This window comes from Monodon monoceros, unplaced genomic scaffold, assembly GCF_005190385.1.
Source record: "Monodon monoceros isolate NGI ecotype Baffin Bay Population unplaced genomic scaffold, NGI_Narwhal_1 Super_Scaffold_15, whole genome shotgun sequence".
Lineage (NCBI taxonomy): Eukaryota > Metazoa > Chordata > Mammalia > Artiodactyla > Monodontidae > Monodon > Monodon monoceros.
Window position 1 is genome coordinate 31,911,649 of NW_021703771.1, and position 21,121 is coordinate 31,932,769.

General features: G+C 35.1%; 1 protein-coding gene across 7 annotated transcripts in view; it reads right to left on the reverse strand.

Moving 5' to 3' along the window:
• The window catches only part of ASCC3 (activating signal cointegrator 1 complex subunit 3), a 337,033-nt gene that overhangs the window by 157,432 nt on the left and 158,480 nt on the right, over positions 1-21,121 (reverse strand). For 6 of the 7 annotated variants that reach the window (XM_029223639.1, XM_029223640.1, XM_029223641.1 and 3 more), the window contains one exon: positions 2,650-2,784. In XM_029223639.1, coding sequence (XP_029079472.1) covers positions 2,650-2,784 — 135 coding nt within the window. Of the gene's footprint in view, positions 1-2,649; positions 2,785-15,546; positions 15,576-21,121 lie in introns of those variants that run through there. The other variant, XM_029223646.1, reaches the window with a different exon arrangement.

The window sequence follows — 21,121 nt, forward strand, 5'->3', positions numbered from 1 at the left end:
AGATTTAGAAGAATAATCTAAAATTCTGGAGCTTCGAGAAAACATCCAGAAAGATTACCTTATCTTTTGTTATAAATAATTTTCACTGTGGAGGGGCCAACTGTTTTGAATCTCTCTTTCGGAGAAATGAGGGATATAGCTGAGCTGAAGAAACGTTCTTCCATTTTATTAAAGGAAAAAAAAAGATTCAAAGCTCTAAAGGCTTTAGAAAGTCACAGGTTGGATATGTTGTTTGCTTATTTTTTTTTTTTTTTTTTTTTTTTTGCGGTACGAGGGCCTCTCACTGCCCTGGTCTCTCCCGTTGCGGAGCACAGGCTCTGGAAGCGCAGGCTCAGCGGCCATGGCTCACGGGCCCAGCCGCTCCGCGGCAAGTGGGATCTTCCCGGACCGGGGCATGAACCCGTGTCCCCTGCATTGGCAGGTGGACTCTCAACCACTGCGCCACCAGGGAAGCCCTGTTGTTTGCTTTTGAACAAACAGGATGCACTGTAGTGAAAAGGGTAGACTTTGGAGTCAGTCTGGTTCAAATCATAGCTCCACTTATTACATGGGAGTCTCTGGGAAAATTATTCTCTTTTCTCAGTTTCCTTATCTGTAAAATGGGGATAAGAATCTTTAAAGGGCAGAATAGTGGTAGAGATCAAATGAGAAAACTAAAGTAAGAACATATCTTAATAATGTCTGCCTCCAAGAAACAAAGGCAAAAAAAAAAAAAAAAGTAATTTTGGGGTACCTACTATCAGCCAAATGCTATACTAAAGAGTATAATGGTGAATAGGACAGCGTTCCTTGAAATAATGTACTTATTAATAATGTCTGTGGAATCCATTCTTGTTAAAAAAAACAATAATAACAGGTGGGTCAGGATAAAAATCAAGTATAATGAAAGTATCAAAAAAAGAAAGGTATAATAAAATGACTAGGGACTTTTAAATCTCCACGTTTTTTTCAGCATAGTGATCTGTCATTATACGTTTGGTGACATGGTCTTAAATAAATATCATTTGAAAATGCCTCTACATAAATTATTTCTATATGCTTTAGAGTATTTCATGCTATATTTGAATTACTTATACACAAATGCCATATCAAGAGATAATAATAGTACAAACTTACATCATAGGTTGTTGTGAACATTGAATGAGTTATAGAAAGCAATGAAAACAATGCCTGGCCCAAGTAAACGTTGATAAATATTGAATATTATTATCATAACAATGAAACAATAAACCTTCATGATTTAGAATAGCAATAACTCTCAGAACTGAGAGGTATAAAATAACCAGAAATCCACAAGGTGGCTCTCAAGGCTTGGCTTTTAAACACAATAGAGCTGCTTTGTATTTCCAAAGAAGTGAAACAAGACCTTTCATAATTCACCATTATGAATGCGGACCTGACTTTTCAAAGACTCTCATAAATTCATAATTAATAAATAAATGGAAGAATACAAAGCTGCATAATAGGTGGTATGTAATAGAAAACTTTATAAAGCAAAAAAAAGAAAAAAATGAATAAACTTTGTAGCTACACTGAAAGAGAATCTGACATTCAAAACAACCTGCATCAGATTATCATAGTCAGAATTTTAAATATCAATATAAAATGGTGAAATTTACAGCACAATCCGAATAACTAAATACATTTTACTAAGATGGTAAATGTGAAGGTGCAGAGCACAATGCCTGGCAGCTGTTCAGCAAATCTCAGTTAAATCTTAAGTTATGCATATAAAATATTTTGAAGATACTATCATTTTACATCTACAGTTTTTTATTTAAAAATTTATTTTTATAGCTTTAAATCAGGGCAAAATTTTCTGCAAAGGGACAGAGTACTTTAGGCTTTGTGAGCCATATAATACCAGCAGCAAGTACTCAATTCTTCCCTTGTGTGTAAAGAAGCAGCCACAGAAGACAAAGGAAGGGCTCTGTTTTCTAATAAAACTAATTACAAAAACAGGTTGCCACCTTTGGCCCTCAGCCTGTAGTTTGCCCACTCTTGATCTAAATCATTACTTGATACAATTAAATAAAACCTTCTATAAATATTAGAATACTATCGATACTCAAATTACCTAGAGATGTGCCTCTCAAACTGTAATGTGCATAAATCATCTGGGGATCAAGCAGAAATGCAGATTATGATGTGGTAAGTCTCAGGTGTGGCCTGAGGTTCTGTGTTTCTAATGAGGACCCAGACTTTTTAGGTCCTTTGAGCGTATAGTGAGCGGCAAGGCAGCTGTTCTGAACCTTTTTGGTCTCAAACTTTCACTCTCAAAAAGAGCTTCTGTTTATGTAAATTACATCTGTCCATGTTAACCTTAGAAATAAAAAAAAAATTATTATATCTTTAAAAGAACAATAATCCATTAGATGTTAATGTATTGTATAAAATGTAACTATTTTATGCTTTAACTATGGGACTAAACACTACAATTATAATCATATAGAAAAAAGTGATAATTGGACACAACATGCATTCGGACCCTTTGAAAGTCAAGAAAAAAGTCAAAATTGTAACATGATAAATCTGTAAAATTAACTTATTGGAAACTGGAAACCATGGATCTTTCATATATAAAATATCTGGTATATCTGGTACATTATGTGCTTTAGTTCTTGTCTTGTGCTGCCATTTGTTCCCTACCTGCTTTTCTGCATGTCCATATTCAGGTCCTTGAGTAGGTAAAAAGTAGGAAATCTGGACATTATTCTTGGCTCTTTCTATTAGAGACATAGCCGTTCTTACGGTGGCATTTCGAGCATGTACAAACACCATAACCTAAAATAAAGGAAAGCAGTTTATTTAATACTCAAATTCATTAAAAGATGGCTTAATACTAGTCTGGAAATCACCCTATATAAATAACTATTAATTTTTCAAAATAAACCCCCAGTTTATGAATACTTCAACATTTGCTTATTTTAGAACAAAGTATATATAGGATAAAGGCAAGTTAAGTAAAATTCAATAACATAGCTTTATTTATTATTAGCCTATAATTGGCAGAAGTCAGAATGAAATTAATGGATTATATAAAATGTGGAACTTAATTTGTGCATTTCTCTTCTGAAGACATGATTCATTAGCACAGTCATATCTTATGAGGACAGAGTATAAAAATATACTAGAGCCTTATTTCTCCACAGTCAGTGAAATTGCCAGTATCATAAAGATGTTTAAAGAAACTGGAAACAATAAAGACCACTCTTCCTTCGACAAAATCATGTCTAAGAACAGCCATTTAGAATAGAGTTTAGGGGACTGCTGGAGATGAAAAAGCTTCTAGAGAGGTACTTGGAATTTTCTGTTGTGGCAGACCTTCCTGTGGAATTATTCACAAAGCGACTGTGGAAATCTCAATTAGGGGGAGTGAGTGTCTGGATGCTTTGTCAAGAAGAAGTCCTTCCAGGGACAGTAGTCAGGAAGAATGTGAAGGCAAATGAAGAGAATAAAATCAGGAAGTGACTAGCAGTCTGCATTTGCTGCCTGTCAGGGCCTGCCTTCTCTCCTCTGTGATGTTTCTTCTTTGGCTTCCACCTCCCTGTCCCCTCCCTCCATAGCTCAGCCCCAGCCTTCCCAAAGAGCCATGACTAATTCCTAATTCTTGCCTGTCTTCCCAGTGTCTCTCCATGTTCTTCTGTCAATTGTTTTCCCAGAAGCTGGAACTTTGGTGTTATTTGCAGGCTACACACTTAGAAGGACACGCAACATTGTTTTTAGTCAGGGAATTAACAGGTTCATGAGAGTTGACCTGAGTAAGACAAGATCATTTTGAGGACCAACAAAAGTGAAAAAGGGAAGGAGGCCTGGGCTTTGACCAGAAAGGAGACAGAATGACAAAGATCTAGGGCACATGCTGTATAATTAACTCATAGTAATCTTATAATTAGCCCATAGTAAACTTGTCAAAGGGAATGTTCCACATATAGGATCTGATAAAATTCATAGTAGAGTAAAACCCCAGATAACCATCATTCAAGAAACTGGAATACTTAACTAATATTCTTTTAGAGCGTATTCAAAGTAAAGGAGAGAAAATAATCTGGAGAAGAGCAGAAGTTCCTCAATGAAAATCTCCCAAAGTGCTTAGAGAAAGTAAAACAAGCACTGCAAGTCATCTGGAGAAATTTAACATAAGTTAATCACAACCTTCAAGGACATAAAGCTTGAGACTTCACACTTTAGCAGAGCTCTAACTTATTTTCTGATACCAATGTGATTTGAAAAGAAATATGATCAAAAGAATATTTCTAAAGAGTACGCTACTAAAATTTATTTCAGAGAGTTTCGTGGATACTTAGAAAATTTTTTGTTTTCCTTATTTTCAACCCCCCACCCCTGCCAAAAACCAAATCTGCTTTTCACAGGCTCTCTAGCTTTCTGGCGAATCATCTTTACCTCACAGGATGTCAAGAGACTGCCATTTAAGTTCACTGCGATATTTTCATAATTCCTGACATCAGCTATTTAATACTAAGTTAGATGGAAGATTCTATTAACCATAATGCCTTGCTGAAGCTTCATCAATTCAGAATCTGTCAAATTCTACCATCCTGTCTTTCTACAAGGTAGGGACATTTCAACTACAAGTTTCTTTTTAAAGGGGAAGGCAGATTATTTTCTTTTATATAAAAATAAATTTGATCACACACAAAACCTCATTTACCCCCAACATTAAATTTTAAGAAAAATCTCAATTAAAATGAAGTTATTTATTATTTTATTAATTTATCCATTCATTCAAACGTTTCTGAGAATGCAGTCACTACCAAGCCCTGAGAAAACTGCTGTGCCCCGAGAGACAAGGTCCCTGCCCTCACGGAGATGGGAATCTTGTATGATGGATTAAATAAGCACAAAATAATTTTTACTTAAAATATATTTACTGGACATGTGTGTGTGTAAAATACTGTTAGAAGGAGAGATATGAAATGGATAAGACATGGTCCCTTCTCCTATACAATTTAAGGAGGGAGATAAAACTAGACATAATTTAGGGAGCTGATCCAAAAGACGGATGGAGTGCGGATAACACAGGAATGCTAAACATGGAGACAGCTGGTCTCCTTCACTCATCCATGCCATGACATTTACACATACCTCCTGCATGCCAAACAGTGGCCAAAGCACCGGGGATACCACGATGAATATGTTCCAAGGCACCAAATTGGAACTCTACTGTTACGGCAAGAGAGAATCACTAGGAATCAGCCCTAGCTGGCTGTAGAAGCAGGATGCAGTCTGCAATGGAGGAGGCTACATACACTAGTCTAGAGTATTTATCCTTGGCAATTTTAGTGTGTTAGCTTGAAGAAGTACGTTTTCGTTCAAAGTTTCTTACACTGAGGCCCAGGGACCACTTCATCAGAATTACTGCTGGGGCCTGTTGAAATAGATTTCTGAGCCCTCCCCTAAAACCAACTGAGTAAAAATATCTAGCAGTGGGGTCTAAAAATTGAATTATTAACGACTATTGAAATCTCCATTGTACTACTGTGTGAAATGAGTTAACGGTTACCACCAACTTAGTTTTCTTCTTCTAAGTTAAAAGAAGTTCAAAAGGAAACATAAATAAAACATATATAATACCACCACTACAAAGATTCCCTAATAACCCATCTTTATTTACCTATACATATGAAACATCAGGGATTATTAAGATATTTTATATAACCACTATAGCCCCAAGATCATTCTCCAGATGGGCTAGGGTTTTATAATACAACCAGATTTCTATTCTCCATAATTTAAATGCCACATTATGTAAATCCCATTAAAATAACAGATATGGAGAACATAAGGGAAAATAAAATATGACCCTAAATCTTCATTAATTATTTAAGTCTGACTTGTCAACTTATCACTTTGCAAATTATTTTCTCCTGCAGCCAAGAGAAATATTAGTTACAACTAAAGTAGCAATTTCTTTTTATTAAAGAATCCATCATGTCTTATTCAGTAAAATAAACTCTTTTTCTTATTAAGAATTTTCTGTCTAGAGGCTCCAACAGAGGCCATTACAAGGTTTGGGGTCTCTATAAACATACTTGATTTTATGGTTTGTTAATAATTTGGTTAATTAATTTAAATAGACTCATATAAAAATTATAACTAACAGAGAGGACAGCACTGTTTCATATGGCAGAAATAACTCCAAATTAATCTTAGAAACGCTGTTGGTAACCAAACAGCAGTTAAATGGGCGTGTGTCTAAAATAAGATTAGAACAGTAGATTCAACTCAATAATGTTGGTAAATTTTGACTGTTTTGTAAAACTGTTTAAATTTTTACTCGAGGTTTGTTAGGTTAATGCAATTAAAAATATTTTATATACTTATTTTTGGTTTAAAAAGCCATTTAGTTAAAAAATGTATGATGGAATCAGTCCTGGACTGGGAAAGAAAGTATGTGAATCTGAGTTCTGGTCCTGTTATTTGACTTATCAAAGAAAGTGTTCTTCAAATGAGATGCTGATTAAAATTAATGAAAAATAAAAGCTCAGATAATGATCATTCAAAAAACCAAAATGCCAAAGTAACTGATATTGTTTCAGTGTATTCAAAGGAGAGAAGGACATATTATTTTAAAAAGACCAAAAATTCTACTTTGAAATACTGTTAAATAGCAGTGTGATTTAGAACAAATTATTTAACCTCTTTGATCTTTATTGCCTCTAGTACATAGATAGTTACTAGAGTCATAGGATTATGGTAAGGATTAAAGGATATCCTGTAAGTGAAACACTGCATTTAGTAAAACAACAGCTCTCAAATTACTGGCATCAAAATCACCTGGCAGGCTTCTTAAAAACACAAACTTCTGTTCCTTCCCTCTACCCCCTTAACAAACCTGGCAGGCTTGTTAAAAACACAAACTTCTGCTCCTTCCCTCTACCCCCTTTCTAATTAAGTAGGTCTGAGGCAAGACAAGAATTTGCATTTCTAACAAGTTCAAAGGAGATGCTAAAACTCTTTGTACAGGAACTTGGAGACTTCCTCAGAGCTGGTAAGTATTAACACCATGATGAGGGTAATAAGCATTAAGAAAATTAACTTGACCTAAAAGACTAAGTGGTTAGATCAGTGAATGAATATTATAAATTGACACCTATATAAACATTTATTCCTCACTTACTGCAAGTGTGTGTGCATATCTAACACCACAAAAAAAACAATTTAAAAGAACACTTATCCTTTAACAACCTTTGTAAGGGTGTTGTGCCAGATGAACTAGGAATAAAACAATTAGTAGAAATATTTAAGCCTGAGATTATTTTAGAACTGGAGGGAGGAGGCCAAAGATTGTGAAATCTTGAATCAAATTCTCTTCTCTAGAAATTTCCACTAAGAAGGAAGAATAAGAATCGAAATACCTGGAAAAAATACATGGCAGATAGATGTCCCACAGGACATTGTCTACTGTTAGTTAAAGAATGAGGCTTGAGGATGAGGAAGTTTATGTCATGGTGTTTATGTTTTCACTCTAACCAGCACAGCCATTTATTTGTTTTGTTCTCAATTCTTCCCAACTTTCTTAACCCAGGATCCTCAAGAGAATTAAGTCCCAATCACCTAAACAAATAGTGATTCTAAAGTGTGTCCCCAGACTAAGAGCATCCTCTGGAAACCTGTTACAACTACAAATTAATAGCGTCACCCCACATCTGAGCCAAAAACTCTGAGGCTGGGACCCAGCAATCTGGTTTAATAAGCCATTAATAAGATGAATGTTCAAATTTGACAGCCCAGTGAAATGGCATCCATTGTATGTAAAAAAAAAAAAATAACAAAAACAAAACCCCCCAAACCTGTCCTCTGTGCATTTAAAATGGTTCTTTAAGTACTATCTTTGGGAGACTGAAGAAAATAGCCAAATCATTTTCCATGTTCTATAGTCTGAATGAGGAGTGCCGCTGCCAGTATATTTCAGATTTATATACCACAAGGGCATGTAGGTAACAAAACAGTTTTTATTGCTGTGATTGTATTACCCTATCTGTGATATTAAGTAAGTGCAATTTTAAGAGGCTTCATTCTGATTGCTGTGAATCAGTTCTCATTTTAGCCCTGCCAATATTGACCAGCTAAAGACACTTAGGTCATCTGAAGATCTTTTCACACCAGTACCCAGTTTCCTCATTTATTTTTTCATCTGCATAGTATTCCTTTACTTAGAAATACCACAATTTACTTAACCAGTCCTTGTTTAATGGACATTTATGTTGTTCCTAATCCTTTCTTGCTTAAAGCAATGCTGTAATAAATAACTCTGTATACAAGTCATTTCACAATTTTGTGGATATTTTCATACAAGTGAAATTGTTGGGTCAAAGTATATATGATACTGAACTATGTCCCTATTCTGAATATTGTCTGTTTTATTATTGGGCATTTTTTTCTTATTAATTTGTAGGTGTTCTTACAATACAGAAGATAGTATGTTTTGTCTTTTTCTATACTGCAAATATTTTGTTCTAGTCTATGCTTTATCTTTTGACTTTATGATATCTTATTCAGTATGGAAATAGTTAATTTTTCTTTAAATCTGCCAGGATTTTTCTCTATGACTTCTGGGAAATTCATAGGCAAGAAAGTGAAAATAGTCATAAACATATGAAAAGGTGCTAAACTTCAGTAGCACTGTGTGGCTCTGGAAATCCAACGGTGGGCACAAGCAGAGTTGGATTTTGCTCTTGTACATGCACAAACACACATATCTATCTGCAAAGACATCTACAAAGATATCCATAATATACTGCCACATAAAAAAATATCAAGTTGAAGAACAATTTCCATAGTATTATTCTGAGTATATTATAAAGGGTGTGTGTGTGTGTGTGTGTGTGTGTGTGTGTGTGTGTGTGTTTAAAAATAGGGAGATATGGATGGAAACCCACCAAAGTAATTACCTCACAAATGAAAATGGGATGGGGAGTATAAAAAGATAATGTGTTCTCTGTATATCTTATATTGCTTATCTTACCCATTGAAACAAGCCTTAATAGTTTTATGAATATATAAATTATATTGAACAGGAGAAATGATCAGTGATGAGGTTGTAATAGTATGTTTATAATATACTATTGTACTACCATATTTGATGTGATTATTTTATTGCTAAGGGATTTACGGTGTCAAAGTAAAAACTTAAAGAACACATATTTAACAATGAACTTAGAAGGGTGGTAGTGGTACTTTTGATCAAAGAGACACATTTATCTTGTTTTAGTTCACCTGGAAATGCTTTAAGAAGAAAAAAGAGACATGGTCTAGCAGAAGAAAATAAATAGTACTTCCTGGAAAAGTATACAGAGGTCAAAGGCACAGAGAAGATAGCAAATCCATATGGATTTGGTGAATACTGGCTCTAGGCAGAAATGGACATGTAGACAGAAGAGCAGTAATAGCTGGAAAGGCAAAATACAACCTCATTATAAAATGTATACTTAGAGAAAATTCACTCAAGACTCAGAAAAAAATGATACCACTAAAAGCAATACCTGAAAAATTATTTTTATGTTAGACAAAGATTTTAATCTGAGCAGTTAAAGAGAATGCCATCATCATGAAAAAACATGAATTTTTGTAAAGGAATATACATTACATGTTGATAAAAAAAATTATGACTCAAGGAAATGTAAAAGAAAAAGGTGGATAAAACATAGGAAAAACCTAAAGACGATTTTGGAATGTAAATTGATAGAACAACGGACAGGACAATTTTAAAAGGCTGGGGTTATTAAAAGAAAAATGGTGGCCCTGTTTTTTATGAAGAGTGAAGATGAGCGAGAAAGCACTTAGGGAGGTCTCCCTGAGAAATAGTGTGATTGTTTGAGACAGATCTTATAAAAAGAACTCTGATTTAAACATTTTAAAATATAGCTTTGTAGCCAATAAACTGCCTGAAACATTGGTACCAATTTATAAAAGTCACTTAAAAAAAGAAAAAAGAAAGAAAAGAAGAAACCCTTATACCCACATGGGGGGAGATGATGCTACTATTATGGTTAAATTAAAATCATAAAAATTTCCCTGACAATTCCAGGTACAAGTGATACTTTATTCTTTTGAGCATCCAAAGAATTCACGGGCCCCTCTCTTAAGCATTTATCACTGACTATATTTTATTTTGAACTATTTTTGTGCTTGATTTAGTTCCTCTGTGAGTCTGTGATCATCCAACAATTACATGACAGGTATTGGGGATATAACGGTGGGCAAGGCCGGCACGTGCCCTGTGCTTATGGAGCTTATATCTAGTTACTATGATGCACGATTGGAGTCTGGGAAATGGTGAACACAGAAGCTGCCATTCATTACATGAACAACTACAGGAAGAAGATGCAGGTTAAAAAAAAAAAAGAAGAAGAAGAAATAAAAGCATAATCTAGAAATTAACTGCGGTCCTCTCTCAAAATTAGCAAATTCCTTGATTTTAAAGGTGATGACATTCCAGGTTTCTTCATTATTGGCCTTAGGGTGTCATCTCTCTAAATCCTTCCTGCTGTTCAAAGCCTCCAAGCATTTGTATATTTCTAGGCCTTTACCCATGTTTTACTTTACTTAGTTCTCCTGCCAACTTCATCTGGGGAAATTCTACAAACCTTTAAGGCCCAGTTCTAATGACTCTTCTCCAATCTCTCCAGGGAAAGCTATCACTCCCACAGCACTTTGTTCATACTTGTGCCTTGTGTAATCTTGAGATGTATATAGGTCTCTCCGCTGTTGTTCACAATTACTAGGACTAATAATAAAAGATATGATTTACTAAGTGCTTACTATGTGCTAGGCCCAGTACTAGGTGCCAGGCATAGTTATTTAATTTACTATTAACAACACAATTAGGTAGGTAATTCTATTAGAATTTTACAGATGAGAAAACTGAAGCTCAGAGTTTTAATAACTTTCTACTCATTCAAGAGCAGAACTGGGAATTATTCTCAGATGTGATAGTCCAAAGCCTATTTTCTTTCCACCAAGTTATATTCCCTCTTTGGGTGTTGCCTGAGGGCACGTTTACACCTTACTAATTTTGAGGTCCCCTTGTCATCCCCCATACCACTCTCCCTGCTATCACCAAATCAGTGGGCACTCATAAATGACTGCTGAAATTCCAATGTTAAAAATGGTCAACTTTCACAAAAAATATTTATTTTTAGCACATTTTTGAGCAGAGATATGAATTTAAAAGTTTATAAATAATAATAGGATGTAGGCTGAGTTAATACTTTCACTGGTACCTTTTATTAGAATATGGGATATAAAGCTAACTTCCAATTATTCAACTAGATAATTAATTTTCCTAGTTTTATTTAAATTTATTAGCAAACGTTCCACTGATAATAACTAAAATAGTTACTATTAGTCTTTTGATACTGTTGTAAAGCTATGTGTATACAGTTGACCACTGAACATGAGTTTGAAATGGGCAGGTCTACTTATTTGCAGATTTTTTTCAATAGTAAATCCTACAGAACTACACGACCCACTGTTGGTTGAATCCCATGCAGAATTGCTGATCTGGAGGAACCACGTGTATGAAGGCACCGCACATACTGAGGGCTGATGATAAGGTATAGGTGTATTTTTGACTGTATGGAGGGTTGGTGTGCCCCCAACACCCACGTTGTTCAAGGGTCAACTGTACATTTTAATGCCATTGCAAAGTTAAAAATTTGGATTTTTAAAAAGAAACAATTTATAAAATGAGCTAGTCTAAGAGCATCTTAAAAAAAAATTCTCGACTTTGAAGTCAAAGACAGTTCCTAAATCAAAGCTACTTACATTTACAATGAATCAAATTATTCAGATCCATTAACCAAAATAATGTCTTACTGATGGACATGAATAAAGAAAGCATTTTTATGTTTTATAATGGTAGAAAATTTAACACTACTATATTTGGATTACATCAATCAAACTATTACTAAAAATAGGGCTAAAATAATAAATTTTAAACTTCTCTTAATAAAATTTAAACTTATTAATCACAAGTATAACAACTAGCATTTATTATCAGATATTCCTGCCAACGAACTGCATTACTAAAGCATAATTTTTAGTTTAAAAAGACCTGGTAAAAGGCTTATCACATATACAAACTACATCAAATAGAGTTAATTTATCTTGCCTTAGCTGTCTCAGAAAACTGTATAATTCACTGACTAGTCTTCATGCATTAAATTATGCAAATAAACCAATGAAAGTAATCTGGAGGTAGAGAGAGAAGTGGTTCCACAGCTCCAAGCTGTGTAATTAGATCTACACTCAGCAGTTCAGAGCCACCTCTGGGCTCTCATGCTGAGAATATGCAGTTCTTCTCAAGAAACCTAAGCTTTTTAAGTGATAAACAGATTCAGGTTATCATTACTGAATTACATTTTAGGGCATTACCCTGAATGTGAAATATATTCTTCATCAATTTCTCTAAAGGAATCATTTTAATATTTATCAGCTTCTATATTTCAGTTATATAGAGCTTTAACTGCTAAAGTTGGTTAAAAGAAATCCACAATACTTTACATCTTCTAAACCCTAAAAGATACTCGTTATTAAAATGTATAATAATTTAAAAAAAACAAAGTTGGACGACTTAGTGTCCGTATGTACCGTTACCGCAAAAATATATGACATCAGAGCTAAGTCCACTGTAAAAAGTATTATCTTACAACCAATTTGCATATATCAGGACATTGTACAATACACTTGAAGGATAAGATAGTTATATTTCAGTATGGTCTCTAAAATATTAAGACCACAAAAAATAGAGAAAGAAAGTAGAGCTTTTAAAACATAATTTTAAAATAGTAAGTATTTTGAATGCATTTTCCCTTTGCTATAAACTTTTTAACATAATTAAAAATGTTTTCTTAAGCATTAAGGGGCTGTGGAAAAACTATACTTTCTGGCTCAACCCTAGTTTGTAGGAGTGGTACAGCATTTTCAGCTACAGGTCTGTTTTACCATATATGCAAATACATTACTTTGTACCTGATTTGAGCAACAGAGGAGTCACAGTTGCCTGTGACTACTGACACTACACATAAAAACTTCCAGGCTACTGCATTCAGCCAGTATGTACCATTAGTATTCCACCTGGTTTTCAAGGCCCAGAAGGGAAAAACTACTGGTTTGCTTAGTCCAATGTATACATGACAAAGTGGAAGATGAAATCCCACCTCTACTGAAAAGCTAAATTGATACTGCATACGGAAAAGATCAGTCCACTTGCTTATCACAAGTATCAGTCCACTTGGTATCACCACCACAAGAACAGAAACTATTCATCCTATGGAAATTATGAAAAGTTAATGCCACAGAGCAGTGGTTTAAAAACTCATTTTGGCTGTGTAATTCTTTCTTTCACTAAACTCTTTTGCAGGAGCGCTCTCTCTCTCTCTCTCTCTCTCTCTCTCTATATATATATATATTTAAAAAAAAAAAAGAAAAAGAAATAAAATACTTTCACTGGTTTCTAAATACCATTCTCTTACCAGGTTTGCTTGCAGAAATGATTAATCAGAAATGATTAATTCCAATTCTGGGATGTGGGCATGTCAAAAGGATAAAGAAGGCAACTTGACGAGGTTCCTGATTGCCAAATTTGGGCTAATATGGTCATCTTGTAATAATGTAATAATGGATTATAACTTTTTGAATACAATAAGAATTTGAGTTGACAGAGAAATAAATGAATAAATGGGAAGGGGGAAAGCTCTTTCTTACATACAATGGAATGAAAGGAAGGATGGGAGTTAGAAAATCATCAATAAATGCTAAAACAAGTGGGTGAAAGTTTATTGTGAAATCTGTACATTTACATTTTATGCATAATTATTTGATTAACCTTTGGTTCTCATTAGATTATGAGCAACACTAATGCAGAGTGTATCTTTCTGTTTTCTGTCTTCAGCACAATCTCTGGCACACACTGGCTATTCAATAAAGACTTGCTGAATATTAACAGTATTGCCTTGGTTTAGTCTTAAACACCATCTATCTCCATCCTGTTCAATACCTAGAATTAAGGTTGATGACTCAGATATAGTTCATACACTACAAGAAAAGAAGAGCAGTTTCTATATTTGGCACTCTACCCACTGTAACTCTTACCTTAACATGGCAAATAGACTACAGAAAAAGATCCCAAATTATGAACCATTCTCAGTAATTTACAAGCCTCCAAAGTCTAGAATTCTCGGGCTTCCCTGGTGGCGCAGTGGTTGAGAGTCCGCCTGCTGATGCAGGGGACACGGGTTCATGCCCCGATCTGGGAAGATCCCACATGCCGTGGAGCGGCTGGGCCTGTGAGCCATGGCCGCTGAGCCTGTGCGTCCGGAGCCTGTGCTCCGCAACGGGAGAGGCCACAACAGTGAGAGGTCCGCGTACCGCAAAAAAAAAAGTCTAGAATTCTCTTTCCATTTTAAATTTCAGCCTACATTATAAGTATTAAAAGATTATAAGCATTACTAATTATAAAATGTTCATATAGACACACATAAGCAAAACTTTTAAGAAACATTATGTTGAAGCTGGCCTACTTGTAATGATTAGTTTAATAATGAAGGAATTTAATGAAGTTCTAAAAATCCAACCACTGAATTCATGCTTCATCGAAGATGTTTTCAAATATGACTAAAATCTGACCCAAAATACACTGTTCTTAGTTACTCCCCATAGTACAACTGTGGGTCAACTTAATTCATTGGTAAACCTAGGTCAATCCGCAAGACTGATAAGACAGAATAAAGAATACTTTAATACACTGTAGCATCACACACAGAAAAATACTTTACTGACCTCTATGACAATCCAAATTGCATTGACATTTGCTATTGACAGCCCCAAAATACATCTATTCTGTAGAGCAAATTAAGCAAGACCAGCTAGTCTATTACTATGCAAATAAAATTCATTAGTGAGCTAACAATTTCATTTCTAAAGATGCTGCTGGACTTGAAGTTCTATTATTATTCAACATTATAAAATGTTTTGGACTGAATCTAATTTCAGTAAAATAACAACATAAAAATGTATTTTTAAGATTTCTATCAGTATTTTTCATTTATTTCCTTAGACAATAATCACTACTTATAATTCTAAACATCCAACTGTGCATTTAATATTCTCAAGTGACACACTTGAATAGATTCTCCCTAAAAAGAATACGCTTTTTTTTTAAAACTTACTTTAGCAGAAGAAATCCCACTAAGGCAATATACTCTCAATAAAATTTTCTAGCTAGACTAATTAAAACTGTACTGCTATAAAGGGAAAAATCACAAAGTTGTAATTCCTCTTAGTTTGGCTCTTAACTGTCTCCATTTTTTTGAGGCTGCTCTAATATTTGTGCTTACAAAATGAAAAACACCTCGGTTTTCCATAAATCTGTATTGTACCCTCTTTAATAAGAAAAAAAGGTAAGAGAAAGGAAAAAACAAGAAAAAAAAAGATTTATCTACAAACCCAAGTTGAGATACTTACACTGCACTTAAAAAAAGGTACACTGCCATCTGACCATCCATTAAGCCATGCATTTGGCCTTTCTCCATATGATTTCAAAAACACAGCTACAAGACAGAGCAAATAAAATACCATAGTAAAAAAAAAAAAAAAAAATGAGACCAAAGTCCATGGAGAACATAACAAAGGACCACCAGAGAGACTATGCAATCTAGGTAAGGTTAGAAAGATTTTTATAAAGCAGACAGGGGTAGCAAACTATCTTACTGGGATAGTTTAGTAGAGTACATGTCCTTTCAATACACCTTTAGGTCTTGTTGGAAAACAATCCTCCCTGAAATTCCTGGTGATCCTACATGGTCAGGGCCTTCTGAGCAGTGGAAACTGAAGGGCTTTAACGGTAGAGAATGCCTCCACTCCCCCAGAGCCATTTCTTCCCATTCTATAGGTAATAAAGCCTAGAGGCTCCTTTCTTATCACTCAAAGAGACAACTGCTTATATTCCAGGGTACAGGCCGCCCCTTCCCTCCTCAAGAGGGAATCTGTTTATATTCCAGAGTGAAAGAGAAAGGTCCCTGGGCAGGTCAGTTGGTCTACTTCTTCGTCTCCTTTCTTCCTCCCTTCTTTCTCCCTCTCCCTCCCCTTTCTCCTTATACCCTCTCTTACCCCCACCAGAAGGGAGGATGTGCCAGCAACAACTATATACGCTTCAAGTTTCATAATTTTGGAGCACTCTTATGGGGCCACCCAGGTGCACAGAGGTAGCTGGCTCTTACCATGTTACCCTGTAAAGCTAGAGAGGGGCAACCAACACCATGCTCTGTGAATAAATATAAGGTCGGTTCCCTACCCAGGTGTCTCTTGTTTTCGCCTATGTGTGTGTGCATTTGTGTGTGTGTGTGTGTGTGTGTGTGTGTGTGTGTGTGTGTGTGTGGTATACAATGAAGTTAGCCTGTGGCAAGCTAGCACGAATATCTTAGACCCTTAACAAGACTTAAGTCTCTGACCATATTTCGAGAGCAGCCACTAACTTGATGAATGCTGTACAGGTTGGAAATGCCCACTTTATTTGCCATAATATAGTTAGCGCTGCATTTCCCATCTACTCATTCATAAAACCAAGAAAAAAGTAAGATAAGATCTGAGACTATTACACTACTCTCTTAAAAACAGAATCATATTTTACAATATTAACTATAGAGACATAGTTCCTTCCTTTCCACCCCTTCTCACTTAAATATGCTACTATGACAACAAGAAAAATAAAAACCCTAGTTACAGGAAAGACAGTAAACGTTTGCAATGGTTCATTGAGTTTAAATATTCAACTCCCTTTTTTGCACTTTGAGAACGTACAGGAATAGCTGTATCAGATTTCCTTGGGACACAAAATATTATACTTAGCTTTAATAAAAATATTGTTTGTTCAATTTTATCAAAAGATGGCTACAAAAATGTAATCAACAAATGCTTGTGGTGGTAACAAAACTTATTAAATATACCTACCAACTGCTTCTAAGTCCAAATATCAGCTGGAAACCAGCTAATAGAGATTCAATATATCATTTTCTAAAGTAAAATAAACAGCTGTCAAATTAACTTCTGACAATTTAATGTAAAATTTCTGAATAGCTGTCCAGAGAATTTTCTATGGTGTTATAAAAGAAAAATGATTACTAGCAGTCAAACACTGTTTTAGTGCTTCCCAAGTCTATGTTATTACTGTTATTCAAAAAATATAAATAATTAAAATAACAGTATAAAATAAACATGTATGTAAATTAGGTTTTATTTTCAACAGAATTAGTGAAAATACCAAATATACAGAGTATATGACAAAATTAAATACCACAAAATAGATTCAGTGTTTCTTTTCTATTACTTAACCTGATAATTATATATTTACTGTAATTTAATACTACAGTTACACAAATCACATGAATAAATGACCAAATAATCTAGTAAATTCACTTTGTAAGTCTGGAATATTTGATTTAAATCAACTGTGGATCTATATAGAATCTTTCAAACAACAAAATTTATAACAAATTATATACAATTTAACTTTTCACACAAAACATGCATTTATGCATTGGCTACATGCATAAAGCATATATGCAAAACCCAATAGTTATAGTTGTTCCTATGCAAGAGATTCTGGAGGTGTGAAACAGAACAAACTGAGAGGAAAATTATACAACAGTATGGTAAAGAGTACCTAGTAAGAGGACATAGCAACTTGTACTATCTTCATATTTTGCTACTTAAAATACGAAGAGGGGCACCAAAGAAGACACAGAGAACGAGAAAATGGATAGAAGTGGTGATAACTTCTATAAGGGAGTTATACGGACCTGACATATAAAAATAGAGATAATGTCTAACTATTTAATAGATGAAGTGGATGAGATGAAATGGATGGAGCATAAAGCTTTGCCTTCCAGGTCTGAACCATTATATATGTTCCTTGGGTTCAACAATGTATAAAATATAAAGAGAACCAGCTTCAGGAAAATAAAACCACTTGTATTGCTTCCAATTTTATTCCAAGATTAGGCACAGCATTTTTTTTTCTTTTGACCTTTTGGCTGAAGATCTGTAAACTATACAAGGACAGATAAAATTTAGTTTATACCTGAAAGTTTCTAAACATCATTCTGAGACAAACTGTTCCATGTGCTCAATTTGTGCTGTAATTCCAGAAACCACTGATTACCAACTTTAAAAAGCTCAAATGCCTAAAAACATGGACATACTTGTATATATCTATACGTGCCAGGAGAAAACTGAATACACTCAGGGGCAAGGGTACTGGGCGTGAGGCGAAGTGAGGAGAAAGTAATTCATTAGTCTTTTCTTTACACGTTTGTGTTGATTCCCTTGTTATAAGAATGTGTTATTTCAGTAATAAAAATCCTTGAAGACTTAGGAAAAAAATAATGTTAAGAACAATGAAGGAAAAACGCAATAATAATATTCCTCATCAAAAAGTATTCCCTTTGCAAATGAAGAGAACATTACAAGGTTAACAAAGAAACTGCTATATATAAAATCTCAAGAATATAATTGAGTACTCTTATGGTAAGCTATAGTTCAGAAAAATGGAGCTTTTCTCTGTTGCCTTAAAAATGTGAAATTTTAAAAGGGTTCAAAGGTTACCCCTCTAGGACTTAATGAATAGAAATAAAGAAAGAATATATTAACTTAAAATAACTGGTGGCACGAATGATATCTATATCATGAAAAATAGCTACGTCAGATGGATATTTTATTTTAGGAGAAAATGAGATAATTTAATACTTCTAACTTCTAACAGAAAAGACTATAACTAGATGAAATAATATTAAGAGTAACTGTATGGGATGAAACATTTTTAAGGAGAATACCAACATTCTTTCATTGATCTTTACAGACTACAGGGGGAAAAAAATTCCTTAAGAAAGGAATCAAAGTGATCTTTGATGTCGTTCCACTTCTCCAGGTTGTTCTCCCCTCAGCCTGGATGTTCGGCTTACTGTGGAACTAATTACTATTTTCTTGATTTTCTTTGAAGTTCGTTGCTCCCTAATCCTTTAAGAGTAAGTTCAGACTTAACGAAGACTACCACATCTTCCGTTCACTTATTCATTACACACTATGTAAGCACCAACTGTGTGCCAGGTACTGGTGAGGCCATGATAATACAATGATGAGCAAAACCAGAGATAGCCCCTTTCCTATGGGACTTATGATCTTCTACTGAAAAGTGGTATTAATCAAAAACAGCCAGGAAAAATGTAAAACTACAGCAAGAAATAGGAGGAAGACATATGCCATGTTATTATATAGTTCATAATAGGGAGGTGAGAGAGGGAGGTTAAAAAAAGCCTTCTCTAAGAAAGATGAAATCTAAAGGATTTAGTAGAGGTCAACTAAGTAGAGAATAAAGAAGAATGTGTGAGGCAGAGGGAACAAGTTACACAAAAGCTCAGAGGTTAAGTGAAAAAGCATCTCTATGATGAGGGTCTGAAAGAAGGCCAGGAAGCAGGGAGGTAGGAAATGAGGGAGAGACATGTATGTGATGAAGAAGAAAGGAGGGGGGTAATGGCCCAAGACTATAGGAACCCCTGGGCCCTTTTAAAGGAGCTTTAAGTATTCATGTGTCACTCGGAGCTTTATTTTGAAAGGATCATTCTGGCTAGCTGCAGCATACAGAACAGCTAGAGCAAGGCCAGAATGGACATCGAACAGTTAAGAGAGGCAGAGCAGCTAAGAGGTGTCCTGGATGACATGATGCGTATCTGGATTAGGTGGTGGAGATGACGGTGCAGAAGGAGGAGGGAATGGGAAGAAATGGGCAGGTCTGAGAGACACTTATGTCAAATGGACAGGCCCTCACGAGGGATCAGAAATGAGAACACAGGAGAGAGAATTGAAAAGGGTGACTTTTAGGCTTCTGTTTTACAGAACTAAATCTATAGTCGTGCCATTCACTGAACCAGGGAATAATGGATGAAATACCACTGGTTTAGAGGGAAAATTATGTATTTGGTTTGGGCATACTATATCTGTGATACCCAAGAGGAGAGGCCAGCCACGATCACATGGGTCTACAGCTTAGGGAAGAGGTCTGGGTTAGGAATATAAATATATGAGTTATTTCTACAAAGGTTTTAACTGGGATGGAATGATACAAGAGAGAGTGCTAAATTAAAAAAAGGGTCTAAGGGGCTTCCCTGGTGGCGCAGTGGTTCAGAGTCCGCCTGCTGATGCAGGGGACATGGGTTCGTCCCCTGGTTCAGGAGGATCCCACATGCCGCGGAGCGGCTGGGCCCGTGAGCCATGGCCGCTGAGCCTGTGCGTCTGGAGCCTGTGCTCCGCAATGGGAGAGGCCACAGCAGTGAGAGGTCCACGTACCACACACACACACACAAAAAAAAGGGTCTAAGAAAGAGCCAGGTAGAGAAGGAAAAGGCTACAAAGAAAGAAAAAGGATGGCTCAAAAGGTTAGAAGACAGAGAAAAGCAAGGAGAGTTTTGTATCACAAGAGCCAGAAAAGAAAGGCACAAAGAAAAATTGGCATTTTGCAACTACTTCCTCTTCTACAACCTCCCTGTAATCCTCTGATTATTTTATTCTCAATTATGAGCTACTGTCATAAGGGAATTTTGCCTTAAAAAAAAAAGTAAACTTTTATTAAGGATGTGTCAAGCTTTGCTTTGACTTAATATTTAGTTGAAACCCTCTTTGGCTTTGGCCTGTGGCAGGGGTAACAGCAGAATGCCTAGACTGACATCGTTTTCCATGTTCCTGAATTAGGCATGACCAAAATATGCAGTACAGTGATCACAGGATCAAGCTTGTGGCTGACAGTGATAAGAAATTATTGCCCCTGAACTATACTAATTTAAAAATTTTGACTGCTAAATATATAATTAAATTTTCTTTAATGAATTTTCATTATGTCATACCAGAAATTCCTTCTATGATGATGATATTCTGTTTTTGCCTTCACTTTAACCAAATGTTGTACACAGATATACTATAGAAATCATACAGAGAGAAGAAAAAAATTCTAAGCAAACACTAGTAATACTAATTAAAAACTAAAATACAGAACTAAAAAGTACCAAAAACTAGTTTTTGCCTGTAAAATAAGGAGGGATAAGGAAAT